Source organism: Puma concolor, chromosome E2 (assembly GCF_028749965.1).
Source record: "Puma concolor isolate L17-30 chromosome E2, mPumCon1.1.hap2, whole genome shotgun sequence".
NCBI classification, from domain to species: domain Eukaryota; kingdom Metazoa; phylum Chordata; class Mammalia; order Carnivora; family Felidae; genus Puma; species Puma concolor.
Genome location: NC_141681.1, coordinates 59,468,827 through 59,493,621, shown reverse-complemented (window position 1 = coordinate 59,493,621; position 24,795 = coordinate 59,468,827). Strand labels below are relative to the sequence as shown.

At 47.0% G+C, this 24,795-nt stretch overlaps 1 protein-coding gene across 1 annotated transcript; it reads left to right on the top strand.

Moving 5' to 3' along the window:
- Positions 1 to 298: 298 nt before the first annotated feature.
- GP6 (glycoprotein VI platelet) lies at positions 299 to 23,136 on the top strand. Its single transcript, XM_086690683.1, has 8 exons — positions 299 to 434; positions 5,280 to 5,315; positions 5,445 to 5,702; positions 8,481 to 8,765; positions 15,712 to 15,765; positions 18,852 to 18,911; positions 22,207 to 22,257; positions 22,767 to 23,136. The coding sequence occupies exons 1-8, from the start codon at positions 401 to 403 to the stop codon at positions 23,000 to 23,002; spliced, it is 1,014 nt and encodes a 337-aa protein (XP_086546809.1). The 5' UTR covers positions 299 to 400; the 3' UTR covers positions 23,003 to 23,136.
- The last annotated feature ends 1,659 nt before the right edge of the window (positions 23,137 to 24,795 follow it).

The window sequence follows — 24,795 nt, the reverse complement described above, 5'->3', positions numbered from 1 at the left end:
AGCTCTTTGCCTCATCGCGGCTTAGGGGCATGTTAAACATGCTGCTATTCCTTCGTGAAAACTTCTTACCGCCGGGTATAATCTCAAATGTCCAACGGAAAGCTCCATGAAACCATCCCGTGAAGGAGATCCTTCAGCTAGCATTCCACCTCAGTGCCTCAGGAGGCAGACACAGTACAACCATGGGCTGGTGGGAGAAGATAAACGAGCTTCTGCGAGCTTGTGAGCAAGTCACGCTACGGAGGGGACGGCTCCAGCTTGATGAGCCGCAATTAGGAAAGGCCAGGCTGCTGGGGGAAGGGAAGAGAGGGTTCTGGATCCTCACCACATCCTGTGTCTCTGCTCCCACTCCCTGCAGCGTCCCTCCTGGGCTACAGAGCTCTGGACGGGCTGAAGGACCATGGCCCCGTCCCTGTCTGCCCTTCTCGGTCTCGGTGAGTCCTGAGGGCTGTTCTGGGAAATGCCGCGGGACAGGCAGTGGGCTATGAGACTCAGAATGTTTTGAAAAATTGGATCGGAAATGAATTTCAGGGCAATTCAGGGGACCTATGAGGGCGCCTTCCTTTGTTGGGTGGGAAAACAGGGCCCCAGGGAGGTGGTGTTTGTCTGTTACTCTGTTATATTCTCTTCATGGCTCGGTTGGGAACGGTACAGGTCTTCTGCTTGGGGTTCTAACTTTGTCTCTATGTACCATGTTTTAAAAATTAATTAATTAATTAATTAATTAATTAATTAATTTTTTAAATATGGACTTGGTGACATCAGGACTAGATTCTGTCAGCAAACCCTGCAGCACTGGAGGAAATAATCCTGCCATTCGCAACAATGCAGACGGACCTTGAGGCCACGACGCTAAGCGAAATAAGCCAGGCGCAGAAAGAAAACACTGCATGATCTCACAGATATGTGGCACCCCGGAAAGTCTAGCTCACTAAGGCAGAGAGAGTAGACCAGTGGTTGCCGGGGGTTGGGTGGGGGGGAAACAAGCAGGTAGATGGACAGAGAACGAACTTCCAGTTATAAGATGAATGAGTTCCTATTTCTCCAGAAGAACGTTCTTGCTAAAAGGACAGAGGCTCCAAGGGGTCAAGCAGGAAGGAACAGCTGTGTCCTGGGGATAAGAAAACGCCATGAGCACAAACCGCCTGTCAGTCATTCGTTAACACACCCTCATGTAACACTTACTATGGGCTGGGTGTTATTCCATGTTTTTTTTTCTTTTTTTAATGTGTGTTTATTTATTTTTGAGAGAGAGAGAGAAAGCACAAGCTGGGAGGGGGGAGAGAGAGAGAGAGAGAGAGACAGAGAGAGAGAGGGCAAGCAAGCACGGAATCCAAGAACCACGAGATCATGACCTGAGCCGAAGTCAGAAGCTTAAACAAATGAGCTACCCAGGTGCCCCTCGACTAATTTTTTTTTAATCAGTTAGCTTAACAATTTTATTAATGTTCACCTATCTCATCTTTACTCTGGTATATGTTATAGCTCAGTAATTTTGCTTAACAGAGAACAGCTACCTTTGCCCTATCCCGATGTAACCTCACTTATCCTCTCACCGCGGCCGCTGCTATAAGCTTACTACAGAAGCTTAGCACATCTCAGGTGGACTATGGATTAAGATTCTGTTTTCCTCATCCACCGGTGTCTCCAAGTCTTTTTTAAAAATTTTTATTTATTTTTGAGAAACAGAGAGTGTGAGCGGGGGAAGGGCAGAGAGAGAGAGAGAGAGAAAGACACAGAATCTGAAGAGGCTCCAGGCTCTGAGCCATCAGCACAGAGCCCGATGTGGGGCTTGAACTCACAGACCGCGAGATCATGACCTGAGCCGAAGTCGGACGCTCAACCGACTGGGCCCCCCAGGCGCCCCACCGACTCCAATTCTTATCAGACACCATGGCAGGCAGATCTCAATGTGCAGTGCGGGTAGATTCTTCTATTTCAGGAGCTCTGTAGTGCTTGCTTAAAAGCATAAAATCCTTAGGATCATTCAAAGCCAATGCAGACTGGCCTTTCACTGCTGTCCTACATGAACCAGCTGTATTTATTTATTTATTATAATTTTTTCAATGTTTAAAAGTTTATTTATTTTTGACACAGAGAGAGACAGAGCATGAGCAGGGGAGGGTCAGAGAGAGACAGTGAGAGACAGAATCCAAAGCAGGCTCCAGGCTCCGAGGTGTCAGCACAGAGCCCGACGCGGGGCTCGAACTCACGGAGTGTGAGATCATGACCTGAGCTGAAGTTGGGCACCCAACCGACTGAGCCACCCAGGTGCCCCCGTGTTTTGTTTTGTTTTGCTTTTTTAAATTTTTTTTCAACGTTTTTTATTTATTTTGGGGACAGAGAGAGACAGAGCATGAACGGGGGAGGGGCAGAGAGAGAGGGAGACACAGAATCGGAAACAGGCTCCAGGCTCTGAGCCATCAGCCCAGAGCCTGACGCGGGGCTCGAACTCGCGGACCGCGAGATCGTGACCTGGCTGAAGTCGGACGCTTAACCGACTGCGCCACCCAGGCGCCCCTGTTTTGCTTTTTTAAACAGGCATTTAACTCACCTCTTCCCCACAGCAGTCTGACTAGGTAGGGGCTATTATTACCTCCATTTTATGGAGGAGAACACTGAGGCCCAGAGGGATTAAGGAACTTGCTTAAGGTCGCATATCTAGAACTTGAACAAACTAAAGAATCTGGTGCTGTGTTCACATTCTTTACCACTAAAATATGCTGCTGGTGTTAGAATCTACAGTCCAGGACAGTGGACAGGAGACTGTCTCTATAGGCTGATCTATAAAGTGGGGCTAACAGCGGTCCCTAACCGGTAGGATTGCCGTGATTCAGAGTGCATACAGGAAGCGCTCAGAAGGGCACCTGGAACACCTCCGGTCACGTTAGAAGGTTGCAGGGAAACCCATGGAGAGGCTGAGAGGGGCTTGTGTCTTGAGCAGTGGACAAAGATGTGGGTACAGCATAGGAATAGGGAGCAGAACCTGGGGCTCAGAGGGGGGCTGGAGATAAGCAGTCATCCGCTGAGCCCTGGAGTCAGGGATCATCCAGGTTCAGCCATTTCCCGTCTGTGTGAGCTGAGAGACACTGCGTCCCCTCTCTGTCCAGCTTCCTTATGTTTATAATCAAAACGATAACTACTCCCCCTTCTAGTGTGTGCATGTGTGTGCATGTGTGTGCGCGTGTGTGCGCGCGCGCAAGGATAAGGGTTTACCAGACAAAACACGGCAAATCTCAGGGAAATTTAATTTCAGAGGAACAACAAATAATTTTTTTAAGCCTACGTATATCCTATGCATCTCATGGGTCACACTATAAAAAAAAATATTCACGGTTTTTCTGAAATTCACATTTAAGCGAGAGTCCCATGTTTTTATTTGATAAATTTGGCAATACTGGTGAGACTAAAACAGGAAATGCTACCAACTCAGCCAAAAGATTAAAGGAAAAAAAAAAAGAGTCTTAGCTTGAGAGAAAAAAGCTAAAGTCTTAGCTTGGGGGAAAGGCGCCTCTGAGGGAGGAAGCGGAATTCGTAGATTATGCAGGTTGACAGGTGTATAAAATTACATGGGAGACTACTGGGAACCGTGTAAAGAATCAGACATTAGGGGGGCGCCTGGGTGGCTCAGTCGGTTAAGCGGCCGACTTCAGCTCAGGTCATGATCTCGTGGTCCGTGGGTTCGAGCCCGTCGGGCTCTGTGCTGACAGCTCAGAGCCTGGAGCCTGTTTCCGATTCTGTGTCTCCCTCTCTCTGACCCTCCCCTGTTCATGCTCTGTCTCTCTCTGTCTCAAAAATAAATAAACATTAAAAAAAATTAAAAAAAAAAAAGAATCAGACATTAGGGTCAAGGGAAACTACGAGGATGGACATAAGCCAGGCAAATAGTGGCTCTAGGAAAAATATACAAGGCCAATACTACAATCCTCAGGCATGAATAATATTTGTACACTCACAATAATGCAATTATACTTAAAAGTTTACTTATTTATCTTGAGAGAGAGACACACAGCATGAACAGGAGAGGGGCAGAGAGAGATGGAGAGAGAAAATCCCAAGCAGGCTCTGCCCTGTCAGTACAGAGCCTGACGCGGGGCTCAAACTCACGAACCATGAGATCATGATTGAGCTGAAATCAACAGTCGGGCACTCAACTGACTGAGCCACCCAGGTGCCCCCCCCCCCCCCCGGGATATGGGTTAAAACAGTGGGGAATCCATGATTAACACACCTCCAGATCTCTTGACAAGATATAATGCAACAGACCCCATCTGTATCTAATGCACAGCATGGTGATAAAGCCAATGATGCTGTGTTGCAGAAAATCCTAAGGTTTCTCACCACAAAAAAAGAGAAATGGTAATTATGTGACATGATGGAGGTGTTAGCTAACAATGTGGACATAATCATTTTGTGATATATAAATGTATCAAATCAACACACACACACACACACACACACACACACCCCTTCAATTTATACAATGTTATATACCCTGCACACAGCGCCCTTTTCAGAGAGAAGGTAATTCTCTTTATGGTTGTCAAAAGTGTGTGCATTAGGAGCAGGGCAAGGAATCTCTGGTTGGCTTTTTAAAAATTGTGGTTGGAGAGCCTGGGTGGCTCAGTCGGTTGAGCGTCCGACTTTGGCTCAGGTCATGATCTCCCAGCTCGTGAGTTCGAGCCCCTCATCGGACTCTGGGCTGACAGCTCGGAGCCTGGAGCCTGCTTTGGATTCTGTGTCTCCCTCTCTCTCTGCCCCTCTTCTCCTTCACACTCTATCTCTCTCAAAAATAAATAATAAAAACACTGAAAATATAAGGATTGTGGTAAAATAACAAACTTAGCATAAAATGTATCATTAATAACATTTACTACATTCACAATGTATACAACCTCCACCGCCACCTCTATCTTGTTGCCAGACGTTGTTACCACTCTCAAAGGAAAGGGTGTCCGTGATAATCTCCTTTTGATTCCCCTCCCCCCTCCCCACCCCCAGCCCCTGGCAACCACGCATCTACTTTCTCTGTCTGGGCAGATTTACTTATTCAGCACGCTTCAGGTAAACGGAACCCTACAATATGCAGCGTTTTATGGTCGGCTTCTTCCAGCCCTTAAATTGTGTGTGTGTGTGTGTGTGTGTGTGTGTCCTCAAAAAAAAAAAAAAAATGAGGACAAAAGAAAATTAATGCATGCAAATGTCTTACCACCTGCTCTGCAGGTGTGAGTGTGGGCTCTGCGAGGTCCTAGCGTTTGGTCCTTTTCTTCTCTGCTCAGGGCTGTGTCTGGGGCAGGTCGTGCAAACTCGGCAGGGTGAGTCCCGGATCCCTCTGGGTTCAGCCTGCACGGGGGAGGGGCGGGCGGTCGGGCAGGGTGAGGGCCCCGGGGGGAGGAGGGGTCTGTTTGGAAGGCGCCCTCCACCAGGCTCCCCTTCCCTTCCAGTCTCTCTGCCCAAGCCCTCCCTCCGTGCCCTGCCTAGCTCCCTAGTGCCGCTGGAGAAGCCGGTGACCATCCAATGCCAGGGGCCTCCGGGTGTGGACCTGTACCGCCTGGAGAAGCTGAGGTCTGGGAAGTATGAGGATCAGGCCGTCCTCTCCATCCCGGCCATGAAGCAAAGTTTCGCCGGGTGCTACCGCTGCTCCTACCAGAACGGGACCCGCTGGTCTCCCCCCAGCGACCGGCTGGAGCTGGTGGCTACCGGTACTTGGATGGGTGTGTGTGTGGGGGGGGGGAGGGGGTGGCTGCACCTGTGGCCTCGGGGCTCCAGGAAGGCCAAAAGGGGGATGGTAATGACAGTGAACCCCGAGTCCCAGGGGCCCCGGATTAGTTAGGATGGGGCGAGCAGGGCCCCAGCCTTGCCCAGGACATTTAGGGGAGGTGCCGACCGCCCGCGGTGATCCTCATAATAGGTCTATGTAATATCTTTCTTTTTTTTTTAATGTATTTTTTTTTTAATTTTTTTTAACCTTTATTTATTTTTGAGACAGAGAGAGACAGAGCATGAGCGGGGGAGGGGCAGAGAGAGAGGGAGACACAGAATCCGAAGCAGGCTCCAGGCTCTGAGCCGTCAGCCCAGAGCCCGGCCTGGGGCTTGTACCTATGAACTGGGGGATCATGACCTGAGCCGAAGTCGGTGGCTTAACCCACTGAGCCACCCAGGTGCCCTCATATCATGCTTTTAAGTCAAGGCAGAACCTGGCAGTGTGTTTTCAAGCCATATCTGAGCCTGATGCAAAAGGAAACGGGTGTAGGCTCTAGCCACATTCTAATGCATTTTTATTTTTATTAAAAAAATTTTTTTTTCAACGTTTATTTATTTTTGAGACAGAGAGAGACAGAGCATGAATGGGGGAGGGGCAAAGAGAGAGGGAGACACAGAATCGGAAGCAGGCTCCAGGCTCTGAGCCATCAGCCCAGAGCCTGACGCGGGGCTCGAACTCACGGACTGCGAGATCGTGACCCGGCTGAGGTCAGATGCTTAACCGACTGCGCTACCGAGGCACCCCTCTAATGCATTTTTATTTTTTGATGGCATAAAGTGTTTGCAGCTTAGGCTTTTATTTCTAATGTATTTTTTAAATGGTTCTATTCCAAATAGATTTTGAAAATATCATTGCTGAGTTTGCTTCCATGAAAGCCAGGAGAGTCTGATGATAATAAATTCTTTTTTTGGGGGTGGGGGGGTGGGGGGAGGGGAGTGGTACAAATGAAATAAACTTAGAATAATTCATGAGTTTTAATAACTTGGTTTTTCAGTATTTTTTTCAACTATGTTAATAGTGTGGAAAAAATTAACCATAGAAATACACAAAAGTGGGGCGCCTGGGTGGCTCAGTCGGTTAAGCGGCCGACTTCAGCTCAGGTCACGATCTCACAGTCCGTGAGTTCGAGCCCCGTGTCGGGCTCTGGGCTGATGGCTCAGAGCCTGGAGCCTGCTTCCGATTCTGTGTCTCCCTCTCTCTCTGCCCCTCCCCCGTTCGTGCTCTGTCTCTCTTGGTCTCAAAAATAAATAAATGTTAAAAAAAATTAAAAAAAAGAAATACACAAAAGTGTTTTGAACCTTTTGCCTCAGGCTCCACTAGGCACAGTTGGAATCTTTGTTTAAAATCTTGATATTTTTTCACTATGAATGATTTGCATTAATTTTGGTTTGACGAATGCATTGAAATATTATTTACCTTCATTGCTGAGGGTTTTTTTTGGCACCCCTTTAAACTTTGCATAGCCTAATCCCTGAGCCAGTGCAGTGGTCCATATGCCCCATGCAAGGGTACCCGCTTTGCTTTTGGGGCTGACTCAAATGCTACCTTCAAATTAAGTATATCCCTTCCTATTTACAATTGCCCCCAAGTTTAATTTTTTCATGTTTATTTATTTTTGAGAGATAGAGTGAGAGAGAGAGAGGCAGACGGACAGAGGGAGACATAGAATCTGAAGCGGGCTCCAGGCTCTGAGCTGTCAGCACAGAGCCCGACGCGGGGCTCGAACTCATGAACAGCAGAATCATGCCCTGAGCTGAAGTCAGATGCTTAACCAACTGAGCCTCCCAGGCACCCCTCTGCCACTTAGTATATTATGGTTTTGGGCAAGCTATTTAGCGTCGTAGTCCCAAGTTCCCTTTTTAAAACCGGGGTATTCATAGCGACGAATTCACTATGCTTTTGTGAGGCTTCAATGAGGCGATATGAGTCATAAGCTTGGAATGACCCCTGGATCATTCCATTCCATTCCATTTTGATACAGGTTTACAACACAGACTGTGTTCTGTAACACTGGCTTGCAGTGAGATGAGCTTCAGTCATTTTGTTACCACCATCATAGTTGGGGAGCTGGCGATCCAGTAGGTACCCTGCCAAACGCTTGATACATAATGCTTCATCCAGTCATGCCCATTTTATACTAAAGAACACTGAGGCACAGAGAGAGGGGGAGACTCATCTCCAGGCGCCCCCCCCCCCCCCCCCCAGCTCCTCGGTGACAGAACCAGGATTTGAGCCCGGGCACTGTGATGTGACTCTGGTCACACTCCCTTAAACTTTTTGTGAGCAGGTAGCAGGGCGAGTGCGTTCTCTAGGAAGGAAACACCTGCCAAGATCCCTAGTTCTCAGGAGGTGGGGGGACCTTCCCACACTCAGGCCTGACACGCTGGCCACTGTCTTTAATACCAGAGCTCTCTCTGGGGCGCCTGGGTGGCGCAGTCGGTTAAGCGTCCGACTTCAGCCAGGTCACGATCTCGCAGGATCTCACGATCTCGCGGGATCTCGCGATCTCGCGGTCCGTGAGTTCGAGCCCCGCGTCGGGCTCTGGGCTGATGGCTCAGAGCCTGGAGCCTGTTTCCCATTCTGTGTCTCCCTCTCTCTCTGCCCCTCCCCCGTTCATGCTCTGTCTCTCTCTCTGTCCCAAAAATAAATAAACGTTGAAAAAAAAATTTATAAAAAAAAAAAAAAATAATACCAGAGCTCTCTTTTTCTTCCCCAGGAGTTTACGCCAAGCCCTCGCTTTCAGCCCAGCCTGGCCCGGCCGTATCCCCAGGAGGGGATGTCACTCTGCAGTGTCGCAGCCAATACGGTTTTGACCAATTTGCTTTATACAAGGAGGGGGACACTGGCCCCTACAAGGGACCCGAGAGGTGGTACAGGGCCGATTTCCCCATCATCACAGTGACTGCTGCCCACAGTGGGATCTACCGATGCTACAGCTTTTCCAGCCGACACCCATACCTGTGGTCAGCCCCCAGCGACCCCCTGGAGCTTGTGGTCACAGGTGAGGGAGGTGCAGACCCCGCCTTTCTTCCGCAGCCCTTGCAAACTGCTGGAAGTTCCAGGGGGAGGGACCAGCAGGTGCACAGGAGGTGGGAGACCAGCAGAAGTCTGAGGCTTTGGAGGGTGTATTCGTTTCCTAGAGCTGCCTTAGCAAATCACCACTAATCCACTGGCTTAAAATAGCCCAAATGAATTTATTTGTAATGTGTATTTATTTATTGAGGGGGGGGAGGGAGAGAGAGAGAGAGAGAGAGAGAGAGAGAGAGAGAGAGAGAGAGAGAGAGAATGAATACAGAGCAGGCTCCGCACTGCCAGCACAGAGCCTAAGGCGGAGCTTGAACTCACAAACTGTGAGACTGTGACCTGAGCCGAAATCAAAAGTCAGACTCTCAGCCGACGGGGCCACCCAAGTGCCCCCCACAAATGTATTATCCCCTTACGCTTCTGGAGGTCAGGTCCCAAATGGGTCTCACTGGGACAAAACAAAGCCGTCAGCTGGGCTGTGTTCCTTCCAGAGGCCCCAGGGAGGAATCTCTCCCCTGCCTCTTCCAGCTGTTAGAGGCCCCTGCATCCCTTGGCTCCCGTGGTCCCTCCCTTTATCATGCTTTATCAGTGCAGCATCTTCAGTCTCTGACTCCTTCAGTCTGACTCCTTCAGTCTCAGACTCGTCTGCCCCTGTCCCCCTTCTGCTTCCACTTTTAAGGACACTGCGATTACACTGGGTCCACCTGGATAATCAGGATAACCTCTGCACCCCGACATCCTTAAGTGCACCTGCAAAGTCCCATTTACCATGCGAGGTGCTGTATTCACAGATTCTGGGGGTTAGGACACGAGCATATTTGAGAGGTTGTTATTGTCTCTACTACAGAGTATATACATTAGAAAAAATAATTCTTCATACTACAGAAAATGCCTTGTGTCTCATCTAGGTTTCAAAACAAACTTAAAACACACACACACACACACACACACACACACGTAGCAGCAAAAAACACAGGGAAGTGACTTAAAAAATGTCCGTGTTCCAGGAAGGAAACTTTGACTCCCTTCACACAGGTACCTTCCTTTCAGCCTTTCTTATTCGTAATAGTCGAAGTGCAAGGTATCTTTACGACAAAGCCTGCCGCTAAGCCCTTTGCATCAACTGATGCAAACGTAAAAACCATTGTTGATATTCTATGTTCACCACTGTTTTATGGTTATGTGCCTTCCCAAGTATTGAAGCAACTGAATTATTTAAAGTTGGTTTATCTATCTATCTATCATCTATCTATTTATCTATCTATCTATCTATCTATCTATCTATCACCTATATTTAAATTCAAGTTAGTTAACATACAAGGTAGTCTTGGCTTCAGGAGGAAACTCAGTGATTCATCTCTTACTTATGACACCCAGTGCACATCCCAAAAAGTGCCCTCCTTAACACCCATTTATTAAAAAAAAAAAAAAATCTCTGGGGCGCCTGGGTGGCGCAGTCGGTTAAGTGTCCGACTTCAGCCAGGTCACGATCTCGTGGTCCGTGAGTTCGAGCCCCGCGTCGGGCTCTGGGCTGATGGCTCAGAGCCTGGAGCCTGTTTCCGATTCTGTGTCTCCCTCTCTCTCTGCCCCTCCCCCGTTCATGCATGTCTCTCTCTGTCCCAAAAATAAATAAACGTTGAAAAAAAAAATTAAAAAAAAATCTCTAATAATCTCAAGCCCCATCATGGGGCTTGAACTCACCACTGGGAGACCAAGAGTTGTGTCCTCTTCTGACTGAGCCAATCAGGCACCCGGCAACTGAACTGTTTAAAATGCCCCAATGTACAAAAGACTAATGATTCTATCTATTAGCGAGGGGAAAAGTCTTCTCCTTCTGGTCCTCAGTGGATGAATAAAGTTAGTACAGGGTAAAATGAAAACGTATTTTTTTTTAATTTTTTTTCAACATTTTTTATTTATTTTGGGGACAGAGAGAGACAGAGCATGAACGGGGGAGGGGCAGAGAGAGAGGGAGACACAGAATCGGAAACAGGCTCCAGGCTCTGAGCCATCAGCCCAGAGCCCGACGCGAGGCTCGAACTCATGGACCGCGAGATCGTGACCTGGCTGAAGTCGGACGCTTAACCGACTGCGCCACCCAGGCGCCCCATGAAAACGTATTTGTACTCAGACTTATTTTCATTGAAATCTAGCTAGTGAGGTCATTATTCACTACAAATTGCCTTCCATTCTTTTTTTTTTTTTTTTTTTTTTTTTTAGTTTAAATTTTAGTTAACATACAGTGCAATATTGGTTTTGGGAGCAGACTTTAGTGATTCATCACTTACAACACCCAGTGTGCATCCCAGCAAGTGCCCTTCTTAATGCCCATTAGCCGTCTAGCTCATCCCTCACTAACCTCCTTCCATCAACCCTGTTTGTTTTCTATCGTTAAGAGTCTCTTGTGGTTTGATTCCCTCTTCTCTTCCCTCACCCCTTTACCATCCGTTCATCTGTTTTGTTTTTAAATTCCACACATGAGTGAAATCACAGAGTATTTGTCTTGCTCTGATGGACTTGTTTCACTTAGCATCATACACTCTAGTTCCATCCATGTTGTGGCAAATTCTTTTTTTTTTTTTTACAGCTGTGTTATTGAGGTATGGCTTTTAGACCTAAAAGGTTACCCCTTTTGGGACGCCTGGGTGGCTCAGTCGTTAAGTGTCTGATTTTGGCTCAGGTCACGATCTCACGGTTCATGAGTTCGAGCCCCGCGTCGGGCTCTGTGCCGACAGCTCGGAGCCTGGAGCCTGCTTTGGATTCTTTTTTTTTTTTTTTTTTTAATAATTTTTTTTAATGTTTATTTATTTTTGAGACAGAGAGAGACAGAGCATGAACAGGGGAGGGGCAGAGAGAGAGGGAGACACAGAATCGGAAACAGGCTCCAGGCTCCGAGCTGTCGGCACAGAGCCTGACACAGGGCTCGAACTCACGGACCGTGAGATTGTGACTTGAGCCGAAGTCGGCTGCCCAACCGACTGAGCCACCCAGGCGCCCCGCCTGCTTTGGATTCTGTGTCTCCCTCTCTCTCTGCCCCTCCCCTGCTCCTGCTCCGTCTTTCTCTCTCTCAAAAATAAATAAACATTAAATTTTTTTTTTTTAAAGTTACCCTTTTTAAGTGTCCGTAGTTTTTAGTAAGTTCATGGAGTTGTCCAACCATCACCACAACCCAGTGTTAATCCATTTCCATCACCTCTGAGGGGTCTCCGGAGCCTGTTTGCAGTCGTTTTCCATGCAACCACAAATCTACGTTCTAGTTCTATGAATCTGCCTTTTTTTTGGGGGGGAGGGGAGTTTCACATATATGGAGTCCTATAACACGCAGCCTTTTGTGACTGGCTTACTTCACTCAGCCTGATGTTTGTGAGTTTCGTGCGCATTGTAGCAGGTATCCGTCTTTCATTGCTAAAGCGTGCCGCTTTCCAAAGAGGACAGCGTAGTTCATAAAGAAAATGGGGTATATAACACACAATGGAAGAGCTGTCACGCAGCCTTAAAAAGGAAGGCGATCCTGGCATGTGCTCCAGTATGGATGAGCCTGGAGGCTGTCACACCATGTCAAGTAAGCCAGTCGCACCAGGACATATACTGTCTGGTTCCACTCACGTCAGGCATCTAACAATAGCATCATAGAGGCGGAGAACGGAAAGGGGGTTGGCAAGTCAGGTGAGGAGACAAGGGGAGTTAGTGTGCAATGGGCACAGAGTTTCGGTTTGGACACATGAAAGAGTTCTGAGACTTCCCGCACGACAACGTGAATGTACGTAATACCACTGACTACACACTTAAACGTTTAAGATGGTACATTTAACGCTAAGTGACTGTAACTGCCCTTAAAATAACACGAACATTCAAAGGAAGACACTTCTGCGTTTTTGCTGTAATACTCAGGGGCATTTTCTTCTAAGTATTGGTGTCCTTTCCCACCACATGCCTCCTACCACATCTTTTTTTTTTTTTTTAATGTTTATTTTATTTTATTTTTTTTAAAATTTTTTTTTTCAACGTTTATTTATTTTTGGGACAGAGAGAGACAGAGCATGAACGGGCGAGGGGCAGAGAGAGAGGGAGACACAGAATCGGAAACAGGCTCCAGGCTCTGAGCCATCAGCCCAGAGCCCGACGCGGGGCTCGAACTCACGGACCGTGAGATCGTGACCTGGTTGAAGTCGGACGCTTAACCGACTGCGCCACCCAGGCGCCCCTTAATGTTTATTTTTGAGAGAGATATTTTTGAGAGAGAGAGAGAGAGAGAGAGACGGAATCTGAAGCAGACTCCAGGATCTGAGCTGTCAGCACAGAGCCTGACATGGGGCTCGAACCCACGAACCATGAGATCATGACCTGAGCTGAAGTCAGACGCTCAACCCATTGAGCCACCCCGGTGCCCCACCTTTAACTTTTTTAATTAAACAAACGTACAAATGGAGATATAAGGGACGCGTCACACTGTATAAGATGTCAGAGCAAGATGATTTGATACATTTATATATTGCAACACGGTTACCGCCGGAGCATTAGCTAACCTCTCCATGCCCTCACGTAATTGCCTTTGCTTCTTTGTGGCGAGACCATTAAAGAACTAACCTCTTGGCAACTTTTCTGTAACGCGGTGCTGCTGACAGTAGGCTGTGCATTAATCTCCAGGAGGTATGTTTACCTACTGGTTGTGGTTTGCAAGACTTTATACCTTTGCCCTCTTTTGAGCGTTTGCCAAACCACAGCAAGAGGAATCCTTTCAGAAGAGCTTGTCAAAATCAGACGATGGTCATCCCTTTGCTTGACTCCCTGGCACTCACTCCTCTCCAAGCCCCTCCTTTGCCTGATTGCCTGACCTACTGCCCCTCCCTCATTTACTCTGCTCTAGATACGCCAGCATCTTGGTTTTTTTCAAACACTCTTTTTAAATTGAAGAATTGACATAACGATAGTGTGTTAGTTTCAGGTGTACAACATAGTAATTTGATACTTGTATGCATTATGCAATGGCCACCACGATAAGTCTGGTTACTGTCTGTGACCATATAAAGTGGTTAGGATAGTATTGACTACATCCTATCTTGCTTTTCCTTGAATATGCAGGCTCGTTATGTCCTCAGGGACTTTGCACTTGCTGGGACACTTTCTCCAGATATTCTTTTATTTTTATTTATTTTTATTTTTTTTTTTAAATTTTTTTTTTCAACGTTTTTTATTTTATTTTTGGGACAGAAAGAGACAGAGCATGAATGGGGGAGGGGCAGAGAGAGAGGGAGACACAGAATCGGAAACAGGCTCCAGGCTCCGAGCCATCAGCCCAGAGCCTGACGCGGGGGCTCGAACTCCCGGACCGCGAGATCGTGACCTGGCTGAAGTCGGATGCTTAACCGACTGCGCCACCCAGGCGCCCCATATTTTTATTTATTTTTAAATGTTTGTTTATTTTTGAGAGAGAGAGAGAAAGAGAGACAGAACCTGAGTGGGGGAGGGGCAGAGAGAGAGGGAGACACAGAATCCGAAGCAGGCTCCAGGTTCCGAGCTGTCAGCACAGAGCCCGACGTGGGGCTGGAACCCACGAACTGTGAGATCGTGACCTGAGCCCAAGTCGGACGCTTAACCGACTGAGCCACCCAGGCGCCCCGCCCAGATATTCTTACGGCTCATTCCATTTCTCCTTCTGGCCTTCAGTCAAAAGTCCCATTCTTGCCTCTCTGATGCACTCTGCTACCTTCTCTGCCTTAGTTTTTCTCCATGGCATCCACACCTGTGCATACATCATACTGATTTATGGTGTTTATCATCTGTCTGACCCCGCCTCCTGGAATGTGAGCTCCAGAAAGACAGACGTTAACTTCTGTTTTCTTTTCTGCTGTATCCCCACCACCACCAATAGCTCCCAGAACATAGCAGGCGCTTAGCAAACATCCACCTGTTTTAAGTGTACAATTCAGTGGTGTTTAGTAAATTTACAGAGTTGTGTGGTCACTACCACAATCCACTTGTAGAGTATTTCCACCACCCTGTAACATCCCTCATGGCCATATGCAGACACTCCTCACTGCTCATGCAGCCCCAGAAAACCACTAATCCTCCTGCCTCTATAGATTTTTTCCTTTTTTGGGTCCCTGTTCACTTATTGCTTTTTTAATTGCATATATTTCAAAAGTGCCTATGCTGTGGCTGGTGCTTTGCTGGGGACTGCTTGAAACTCTATATGGTATTTCTCTCTCTCTCTCTCTCTCACACACACACACACACACACATATATACACACAGACACCTAATACTTACATATAGTAATTAGAGCCAACACTCTTCGAGATGCATCCAGCACAACATGTATAGTTGTGACTGTGATGTGCGTTATGAATTAGATGTATGTGGTGCTGTTAGGAGCTAAAGAGGAAGCAGTTTGGGAAGGTTTCTCTGAATAATCAATGTTTGATGTGGATCTCAGGGCAGAGGAAGAGGTAACCAGGTGGGTGGAGTAGTGAGATGGGCTGCAGGCATATAGGGTCGTGTGAGCAAATGTCCTGGGGTGGAAAGGGGCTGTGTCTTGTTATACAGCCATCACCCTTTCTCCCTGTATGTATCGCCTCCCCCGTCCCCACATGTATCCATAGCTTCTGCCTCTTTATCTGCTTTTCCAGGACACAAGAGTCAGTTTTACTCCAAGGGACGAAGTAAGGTGCAGATCACAGAGATCCAGGAAAAGGGACAGAACAGGGGTTCGAAGAGCAAGGAAGGCAGCTACAGGGGTTGTCATTATTAATTAGCCCCCGAATGTGCTAGGTGTGCTATTTAATACCCGTGACAGTCCAGTGATGTGACCTTTCTCATATTCCTTTTCTAGGTGAGGAAACTGGGTCACAGAAATGCTTCATTATTTACTCAGGACCCACAGCTGACACAGCACAGAAGTCTCTCTTTTTCTGATTTCCTAGGGACTTCTGCGACCCCCGGCTGGTTACCCACAGAACCACCTTCCTCTGTGACAGGTAAATTCTGGAGGATTCATCCTGGTGTCTGGGGTATAGACCCACAGACCCCGTCTTTTCTTTCTCCCCTTTATCTGTATTTCTTAATTTAATTCACTTGTCTCTTTTTTTTTTTTAATTTTTTTTTCAACGTTTTTATTTATTTATGGGACAGACAGAGACAGAGCATGAACGGGGGAGGGGCAGAGAGAGGGAGACACAGAATCGGAAACAGGCTCCAGGCTCTGAGCCATCAGCCCAGAGCCCGACGCGGGGCTCGAACTCACGGACCGTGAGATCGTGACCTGGCTGAAGTCGGACGCTTAACCGACTGTGCCACCCAGGCGCCCCTTCACTTGTCTCTTTTACACATTTGATATATTTAAAAATTGCTTATTTCTGCCTATAAAGAAGGCGAGTATAATAATATATGTAACAATATTAGATAGGCATTTTTAAAAAATGTTTTTTATTTATTTTTGAGACACAGAGAGACAGAGCACAAGCAGGGGAGGGGCAGAGAGAGAGGGACACACAGAATCCGAAGCAGGCTCCAGGCTCCAAGCTGTCAGCCCAGAGCCTGACTCAGGGCTTGAACTCATGAACTGCCAGATCATGACCTGAGCTGAAGTCGGACGCTTAACTGACTGAGCCACCCAGGCACCCTTCCTGGACTCTAGTTTTTGAGTCTCTGATTCCATTGGCCAGTGGTTCTCAAAGATTAGGGGGCCTGAGAATCACCTGGAGGTGATCTAGGTTTCTGGACCCCATGAGTTCCTGATTCAGAAGGTCTGCGGTGGGGTCCAATTATGTCCATTTCTGACACTTTTCCAGGTGATACTGATGCTGCTGATCTGGGGATGTCACTTTGAGAACCATTGGATTAAATTTTGTGTGAGCCATAGTGTGCCCCCATCTTCAAAGGCATCTCAGTGGATTCCAGTGTGTAGGATACCCGCCTGTGACTTAAGAAATTATACATCAGGCTGTGACATCTCTAGCATTCCCTGTGTGTTGGGGATAGACCCAAATCCCAAGGAATAGAAGCTGGCTGAAAAGAGCCAAGGAGGAGAAGAAAGTGCTGACATGTGAGGTTGAGAACAATATGGGGGCTGTCATGCAAATGAGGCACACTGTGTGTGTGTGTGTGTGTGTGTGTGTGTGTGTGTGTGTGTGTGTATTTCTCATTGCAATTTTAAAACTTTCGAGATGTAGGTCCACAAGAAGTTACAAAGACAACACAGAAAGACTTCATGTATCCTTTGCCTACCTTTCCCCGGTGGTTACATCTTGCCTAATTGTAGTTCGACATAAAAACTGGGAACCTGACCCTGACGCAATATTTGTATTCAGTTCTACAGCAATGTATCACATGTGTAGATCCGTGTAACCACCACGGCACTCAAGATACAGAACTATTCCATCCTGGAAAGATATCCCTGAGGACACCCCTTTGTAGTTACACGCACCCTCTCCCCTCCTACCCCTGGCAAGTACTAGCTTGTTCTTCTACTTAATGTCATTTTGGGAATGTTTTGCATAAATGGAAAGGTCCACATACCATGGAATGTTTTGAGGCTGCCTTTTCTCACTCAGCACGATGATCTGAGGTCCACCCAAGTTATTATGATTATCAACAGTGTGTTCATTTTTATGGCTGAGTAGTATTCCATGACATGCACATACCGCCTGTTTAATCTAAATTCAACCCAAAATTTATTTTTTTTAATTAAAAAATTTTTAACGTTTATTTATTATTGAGAGACAGAGAGAGACACAGAGCATGAGCAGGGGAGGGGCAGAGAGAGGGGGAGACACAGAATCCCAAGCAGGCTCTGAGCTGTCTGCACAGAGCCCAACGTGGGGCTCGAACTCACGAACTGTGAGATCATGACCTGAGCCGAAGTCGGACGCTTAACTGACTGAGCCACCCAGGCGCCCCGACGATCCAAAATTTATTAATGAAACTCACAGGAAGAGAAATAACGGAGACCCCTAATATCCAAGCTGTTTTTATACCACAGATAGGCGAGCGTAAGCTAGGCTTTGATGAGCTGACTCTGCCATAATAAAGGACCTCAGAGACTTTCCCCACCCTCAACAGGAGCTATATATTTATAGGTTGAGGGGTTTTAGGAAATATTTTGGTGCCCACGGAATCAGGAATGTCCCTGGTTAAGAAAATGACCTTAGGGGCGCCTGGGTGGCGCAGTCGGTTAAGCGTCCGACTTCAGCCAGGTCACGATCTCGCGGTCCGTGAGTTCGAGCCCCGCGTCAGGCTCTGGGCTGATGGCTCGGAGCCTGGAGCCTGTTTCCGATTTTGTGTCTCCCTCTCTCTCTGCCCTTCCCCCGTTCATGCTCTGTCTCTCTCTGTCCCAAAAATAAATAAACGTTGAAAAAAAAATTAAAAAAAAAAAAGAAAAAAAAAAGAAAATGACCTTAGGAGGGAGGGGAGCCTCTTAGGCTCGAAGACTGGTATCAGCCACTGAGCTTGCACAGACCTACTGATCCATTTCTTATGTTTTTAGTTGAGTTGTAAGTCACATACCATGAAATTCATCATACCCACCAGAATGGTAATCAATAATAATAATAATAATAATAATAATAATGCACAACAGTGTTGGTGAGGATGTGGAGAAACTGGAACTCTCAGACACTGCTGGTGGGAATAAAAAGAGCCACGGCTGCCACGGAAAATGGTCCAGCAGCTCCCTCAGGAAGAATGACCTTATCACAGAGCTATCACAGGACCCAGCTATTCCACTTGTTGGGATATAGCCCCCCCAAAAATTTAAAAATGAAAGATGTTCATTCACACAAAAACTCGTACATAAATGCTCATAGCAGCATTACTCATAATAGCCAAAAAAGAGGAAATAATGTAATGCCCATCGATGGATGAATGGATCCATTTCTTACTAAGCCACTGATAGAAAACAACATGTTCTTACAGCCCTTCTGTGTTTGTTTCTCCTCAGTGTCTGTACAAAGTGTGTCAGAGAAAGGGGTTACAGGAAGCCCAGATATCTCAGAAGGGGTATGGAGTGTAGGGACTCACTGGGAAGACCTGACGTGATCCACTGTCTTATTACCCTCTTGTTTAGAATTCCCAGAAGCCTCCAGGAAACTGAACATCTCATTTATCAACAAAGGCTCCACAACTGGTGAGTAACCAGGCACTCAGGGCCCTGCAGAAAAGAGTGTGAGAACTGGTTTCTCTCTCATCATCTAGGGCCGTAGGCTTTTAGTCTGCTTCAGGAAACCACCCGACTTGTCCAAGGAAAATCCTCGGTCTGAGGATCAAGGATGGGATAGAGGTGGGCTCTGAGCTTCGGGACAGAGGAGCATTCTGGATAATGTGGCCGTTTCAAAGATGGCGGAGCCAAGTTATGATGGGAAGACCATCACTCATTCCTACACACTGCTCTTCTGACTTTGCTGTGGTCCATGTGTGTAATCTTGTTTCCTATTGCTCAGTGCATCCTCTTACTAACGCAGTCCACACAACATGCTTCCCTCATGCTGTAGTTCTCTTTCCCCTCGCTTTTCCTGGACAAAGTCTCCATTTCCATACAGACAGAAAACCTTGGCCGATCCCCTGAGGACAGGTTAGATATCTGTGCTCTACCCAACTCTAGCTCTCTGGTAGACTCCTGAGGCCACCAAGTTCTTTCTAACACCCTGGTGAGATTCTCCGCCATCCTTTTTCAAAATAGCCTTCTGGGTTCCTGAAGATGACGAGAAGGAACAACGGGCAGAAGGTTTATTTGAGGAAATTATAGCTGAAACCTTCCCTAATCTGGGGAAGGGCACAGACATTGAAATCCAAGAAGCACAGAGAACTCCCACTGAATGCAACAAAAGCTGGCCATCATCAACACATCATAGTCAAATCCACAAAATACACAGAAAAGGAAAGAATCCTAAAAGCAGCAAGGGGAAAAAAGTCCCTACCCTACAAGGGAAGACATCAGGTTCGCAGATCTGTTCACAGAAACCTGCCAGGCCAGAAAGGAGTGGCAGCATATATTCCGTGTGATGAATGCTTGTGGAAAATGTGCAGCCAAGAATACCCTATCCAGCAAGGCTGTCATTCAGAATACAAGGAGAGAGAAAGTGCTTCCCAGACAAACAAAAACTGAAGGAGTGAGTTTGTGACCAGTAAACCAGCCCTGCAAGAAATATTAAAAGGGACTCTTTGAGTCGGGGGGGGGGGACCCAAAAGTAACAAAGACTACAAAAGGCCAGAGAACATCACCACAAACGTGAAATCCACAGATAACACAACGGTGCTAAATTCGTATCTTTCAGTACTCACTCTAAACGTCAATGGACTAAATGCTCCAGTCAAAAGACATAGGGTATCAGAATAGGTAAGAATACAAGACCCATCTATATGCTGCTTACAAGAGACTCATTTTAGAGCTAAAGACACCTGTATATTGAAAGTGAGGGAATGGAGAACCACCTATCATGCTAATGGTCATCAAAAGGAAGCTGAGTAGCCATACTTATATCCAACAAACTAGATTAAAACAATTTTTTTAATGTTTATTTATTTCTGAGACAGAGAGAGACAGAGCATGAGAGGGGGAGGGGCAGAGAAAGAGGGAGACACAGAATCCGAAGCAGCTCCAGGCTCTGAGCTGTCAGCTCAGAGGCCGACGTGGGGCTCGAACTCACAGACCGTGAGATCATGACCTGAGCTGAAATTGGACGCTCAACCGACTGAGCCACCCAGCTGCCCCCAACGAACTAGATTTTAAACCAAAGACTGTAGTAAGAGATGACGAAAGGCACTGCATCATATTTAAGGGGTCTATCCAACAAGGTCTAACAATTGTAAATATATGAGCAGGTGAGGGGCAGAGAGAGAGGGAGACACAGAATCTGAAACAGGCTCCAGCCTCTGAGCTGTCAGCACAGAGTCTAACATGGGGCTCAAAGCCACAAACTGTGAGATCATGACCTGAGCTGAAGTCAGATGCTACAGCATCTAAAATTAACAACCCAGGAAACAATAGATGTTGGCAAGGATGCAGAGAAAGGGGAACCCTCTTGCACTGTCGGTGGGAATGCAAACTGGTGCAGCCACTCTGGAAAACACTATGGTGGTTCCTCCAAAAGTTAATAGAACTACCCTATGATTTACAAATTGCACTACTAGGTATTTATCCGAAGGATATAGGAGCGCTGATGCAAAGGGGGCACATGCACCTTAATGTTTATAGCAGCACTATCGACAATAGCCAAAATATGGAAAGAGCCCAAGTGTCCATCAACTGATGAATGGATAAAGAAGATGTGGTATACACACACAATGGAATATTACTCAAAGATAAAAAAGAACGACATCTTGCCATTTGCAATGATGTGGATGGATTTAGAGTGTATTATGCTAAGAGAAATAAGTCACAGGAAGACAGATACGTGATTTTACTCATGTGTGTAATTTAACAAACAAAAACAGATGGACATATGGAAGTGAAAACAAGAGAGAGGGAAACAAACCATAAGAGACTGTTAATGACAGGGAACAAACTGAGGGTTGATGGGGGGGGGGATGGGCTAAATGGGGGATGGGCATTAAGGAGGACACTTGTTATGATGAGAACTTGTTATAGGTATGTGATGAATAACTAAACTCTACTCCTGAAACCAATATATTGCACCGTATGAAACTGGAATTAAAAAAAAAAAATTAAAAGAAAATCCTTCTGAATTCCTAATCACCCTTAGGATATAGCTCAGGCTTCTCAGCTTAATGTTCAATGCTTTTAAATCCAATGCCATTAGATCAGCCGCTGTTGATTCCTTCAGTCTTCATTCCTCATGCAAACCTCAGCCATACAGAGTCAGATGAAGCTCTTCTGGGTACTCGACATCTCTTCGTGACCCTGCACCCAAGCCACTAGCTCTGCCTTTCCTTCCATTTCCTCATGGCTTCAGTCCCTCAGGAAACCTTTTCTGACACTGGGTTATGCAGTTTCCTCTGTCCTATGGACTACCCATCACACCGATTTTCACAGTATATTAAAACATGCACCTGTCTGATGAGTACAGCTGAACACCTGGAAAGTCTCTGGGGATACTTGTGGAGTGACAGTAGGAGGGCTAGCATGTATGGGGTGCTTGTGATATGTCAAGCACTGTGCCTCATGCTGTTATTATTGTTATTGGCTTAATTTTCACATTAACCTGTGATGCATTATAATTATTTTCACTGGACAGATGGGATAACTGACTCAAGACGTTGAGTCACTTGGGAGAGGCTCCACATCTAATTCGTGACAGATCTGGGGTTCAAATCTGGATAGCCTGACTCTGTAGTTCATGCTTTTCTTATAGCCATGAGGTTTTGCCTCCCAAGTGCATATATTCAGGATAGGGGCAGGAACAGGGCTAGAGGAGATGGTCTCATCTCTTTAAACTCCCCCCCCCACCCTTTTTGACTCCCAGAGCCTTCCAGGAATATCACCATCTTTCCAAAGGGGTCAGACTCTCCAATTGGTGAGTAACGGGTCCTCCCTGGACCCTCCCCATTCCCATTCCTGTGTCTTCCCCTAAAGCTGACTGCTTTTCCTGTATGAAAGCTAGGGCTCTATGATCTTGGGTCCTGGTGGGTAAAATATTAAGGGTAAATATCAGCACTTGGAACTCAGAATTGATCATTAACATCGGGGGGGGGGGGAGGTTGAGATTTTCTAGAGGATCAGAGAAGGATAAATTCCATCCATCTACCCCTTGTAACAATCTTTTCTTCTGCAATTAGCCAAATAACCAGAGAGCGACTGTGTGTGGGGAGGGCAAGTATGGGAAGAAGTGATGTTTAGAGAATAAGTATCCAGCCTTGGTGAGGAGGGGAGGGGGCCTCCAGTAAGGAGACTGGCATTGTAGGTAGCAGAGAATAATAGGATCTTAGATGAGGGTTATGGCTACGAGGAACGCAAGATGTCCCTTGAAGCGGGTCCTGAAGAGGGGCTTTTATCACCTGCTCTAATCTCTCCTCTCTCCTCCAGGTCTTGCCCGGCAGCACTACACCAAGGGCAATCTGGTCCGGATATGCCTCGGGGCTGTGATCCTAATACTCTTGGTGGGGTTTCTGGCAGAAGACTGGCACAGCCGAAAGAAACCCCTGCTGCACTTGGTCAGAGCTGTCCACAGGCCACTCCCACCCCTTCCGCAAACCCAGAAGCCACACAGTTGGCAGGACAAGGGTCGACCAGATGGCTATACCCATGGGTGCCACAACTAGGACCCCAAGGCTTGGCTCTGTCTGTGAGACGGGGATTGTGGAGACCGTGTGTGGAACGTAAGATCAAGAGGGTAGGGGCTGTGGAGAAGGAGGGCCATGGGGCCCCTCCTTGGTGCCCCATGAAAGAGCTGTTGAGCCAGTACCTATGGCTTTCTGAGGACTCCCTTCACCAGGGATTAGAGGTATCTAGAGGATGCTACCACCTCCTTGCTCCTATCTGGCACATTGTGGATCTAACGGGACCACCACACTGACCTTTTCCTCCAACCTTTTCTGATACATGTTCTGGATTGACCTCCAATGTCCTCAACACTCACAGCTGACCTTGTTCTATCCTCTGCACAAAACCCTCCCACACTTCCCCATTAGCCCCCGTGCTTCCTCCGCATATCCACGAATATAAACCCAGAGCTCAGATGGTTAATTCAGACTAGTACTCATTTCCTGAGCCCAGCAGCCTAGCTTCTGTCCTAACCAGAAACATCTGGTCACATGTGTGAGCACTCAGGTCTTGCCCCACCATACCCATGCCTTCCCACCCTGAGATGTCCTTCTCTTTGGTCCCAAATGCCATTTCCTTGGACCTGGTCTCTGGATTCATCAATTTATGGTCACATCCTCCTCCTATCTTGCTCCATAGTTAATAACCACACCCACAGATGGGGCGCCTGGGTGGCTCAGTTGGTTAAGCGTCCAACTTCGGCTCAGGTCATGATCTCACAGCCCATGGGTTTGAGCCCCACAACAGGCTCTGTGCTGACAGCTCTCTGCCCCTCTCCCACTCTCTCTCTCTCTCTCTCTCTCGCACGCGCACGCGCACACACACACACTCTCTCTAAAATAAATAAAAATACTAAAAGTAATTAAAAAAAAAACAACCACACTCACAGAATCTCTAACTCACAGGAGGAATGGGCAGAGCATCTGTCCCTAAATTAATGTACACAGGCTACTCAGTTTCTTTTCCCTTAAAGGGGGGTTGGCTAGATTACAGTGGATGTCAACCTTGGGACATCTTGCACAGCATCTGAAGATATTTGGAGGCAAGGGGAAATGCTGGTTATTTAGCGGGTAGAGAGTAGAGATGCTTCTCTTTCTCTCTCTTAACAGAACATACTCTTGGTGAGAGATACACTTAAGATAACAAAGGATTATCTGGTCCCAAGTGTCAATAGCGCAGATCTTGAGAAACTCTTGGCTAGCAGACACTGAGGTTCCTTCCTAGCTTTTAAAGAATAGTATGCCTCTATTTCTTCTTCTTTTTTTAAAGCATTTTAGAAAAAATGTTTATTTTTGAGGGAGAGTACGAGCAGGGGAAAGGCAGAGAGAAAGGGAGACACAGAATTGGAAGCAGGCTCCAGGCTCTGAGCTATCAGTGCAGAGCCTGATGCGGGGCTCAAACTCCTGAACCGTAAGATCATGACCTGAGCTGAAGTCAGACACTTCACTGACTGAGCCGTACAGGCGCCCCTCTATTTCTTCTTTTCACAACCCCATCTGCTCCTACTAAAGGCACTCACGAAACCTCAGACCCTGAGAATAAAGATGCTCTAGGAAAAACCTACATCCAGCTGAACAAGAGGCCTCGAGACAGAAACAGAAGGAAGGAAACCTGTGGGAAAGTCCAGGAACCCACACTGTATGCAGTGACATCAGAGAGATGATACACAAGCACGTTCAAGGGCGGTTTGAAGGGGACATCTGGGAACGTGCTGTATTTGGTGAGAATGATGAACCGATGAACCCCGGGGATGAAACAGGAAAGTAGGATGACTGAAAGAGTAATTGACAAA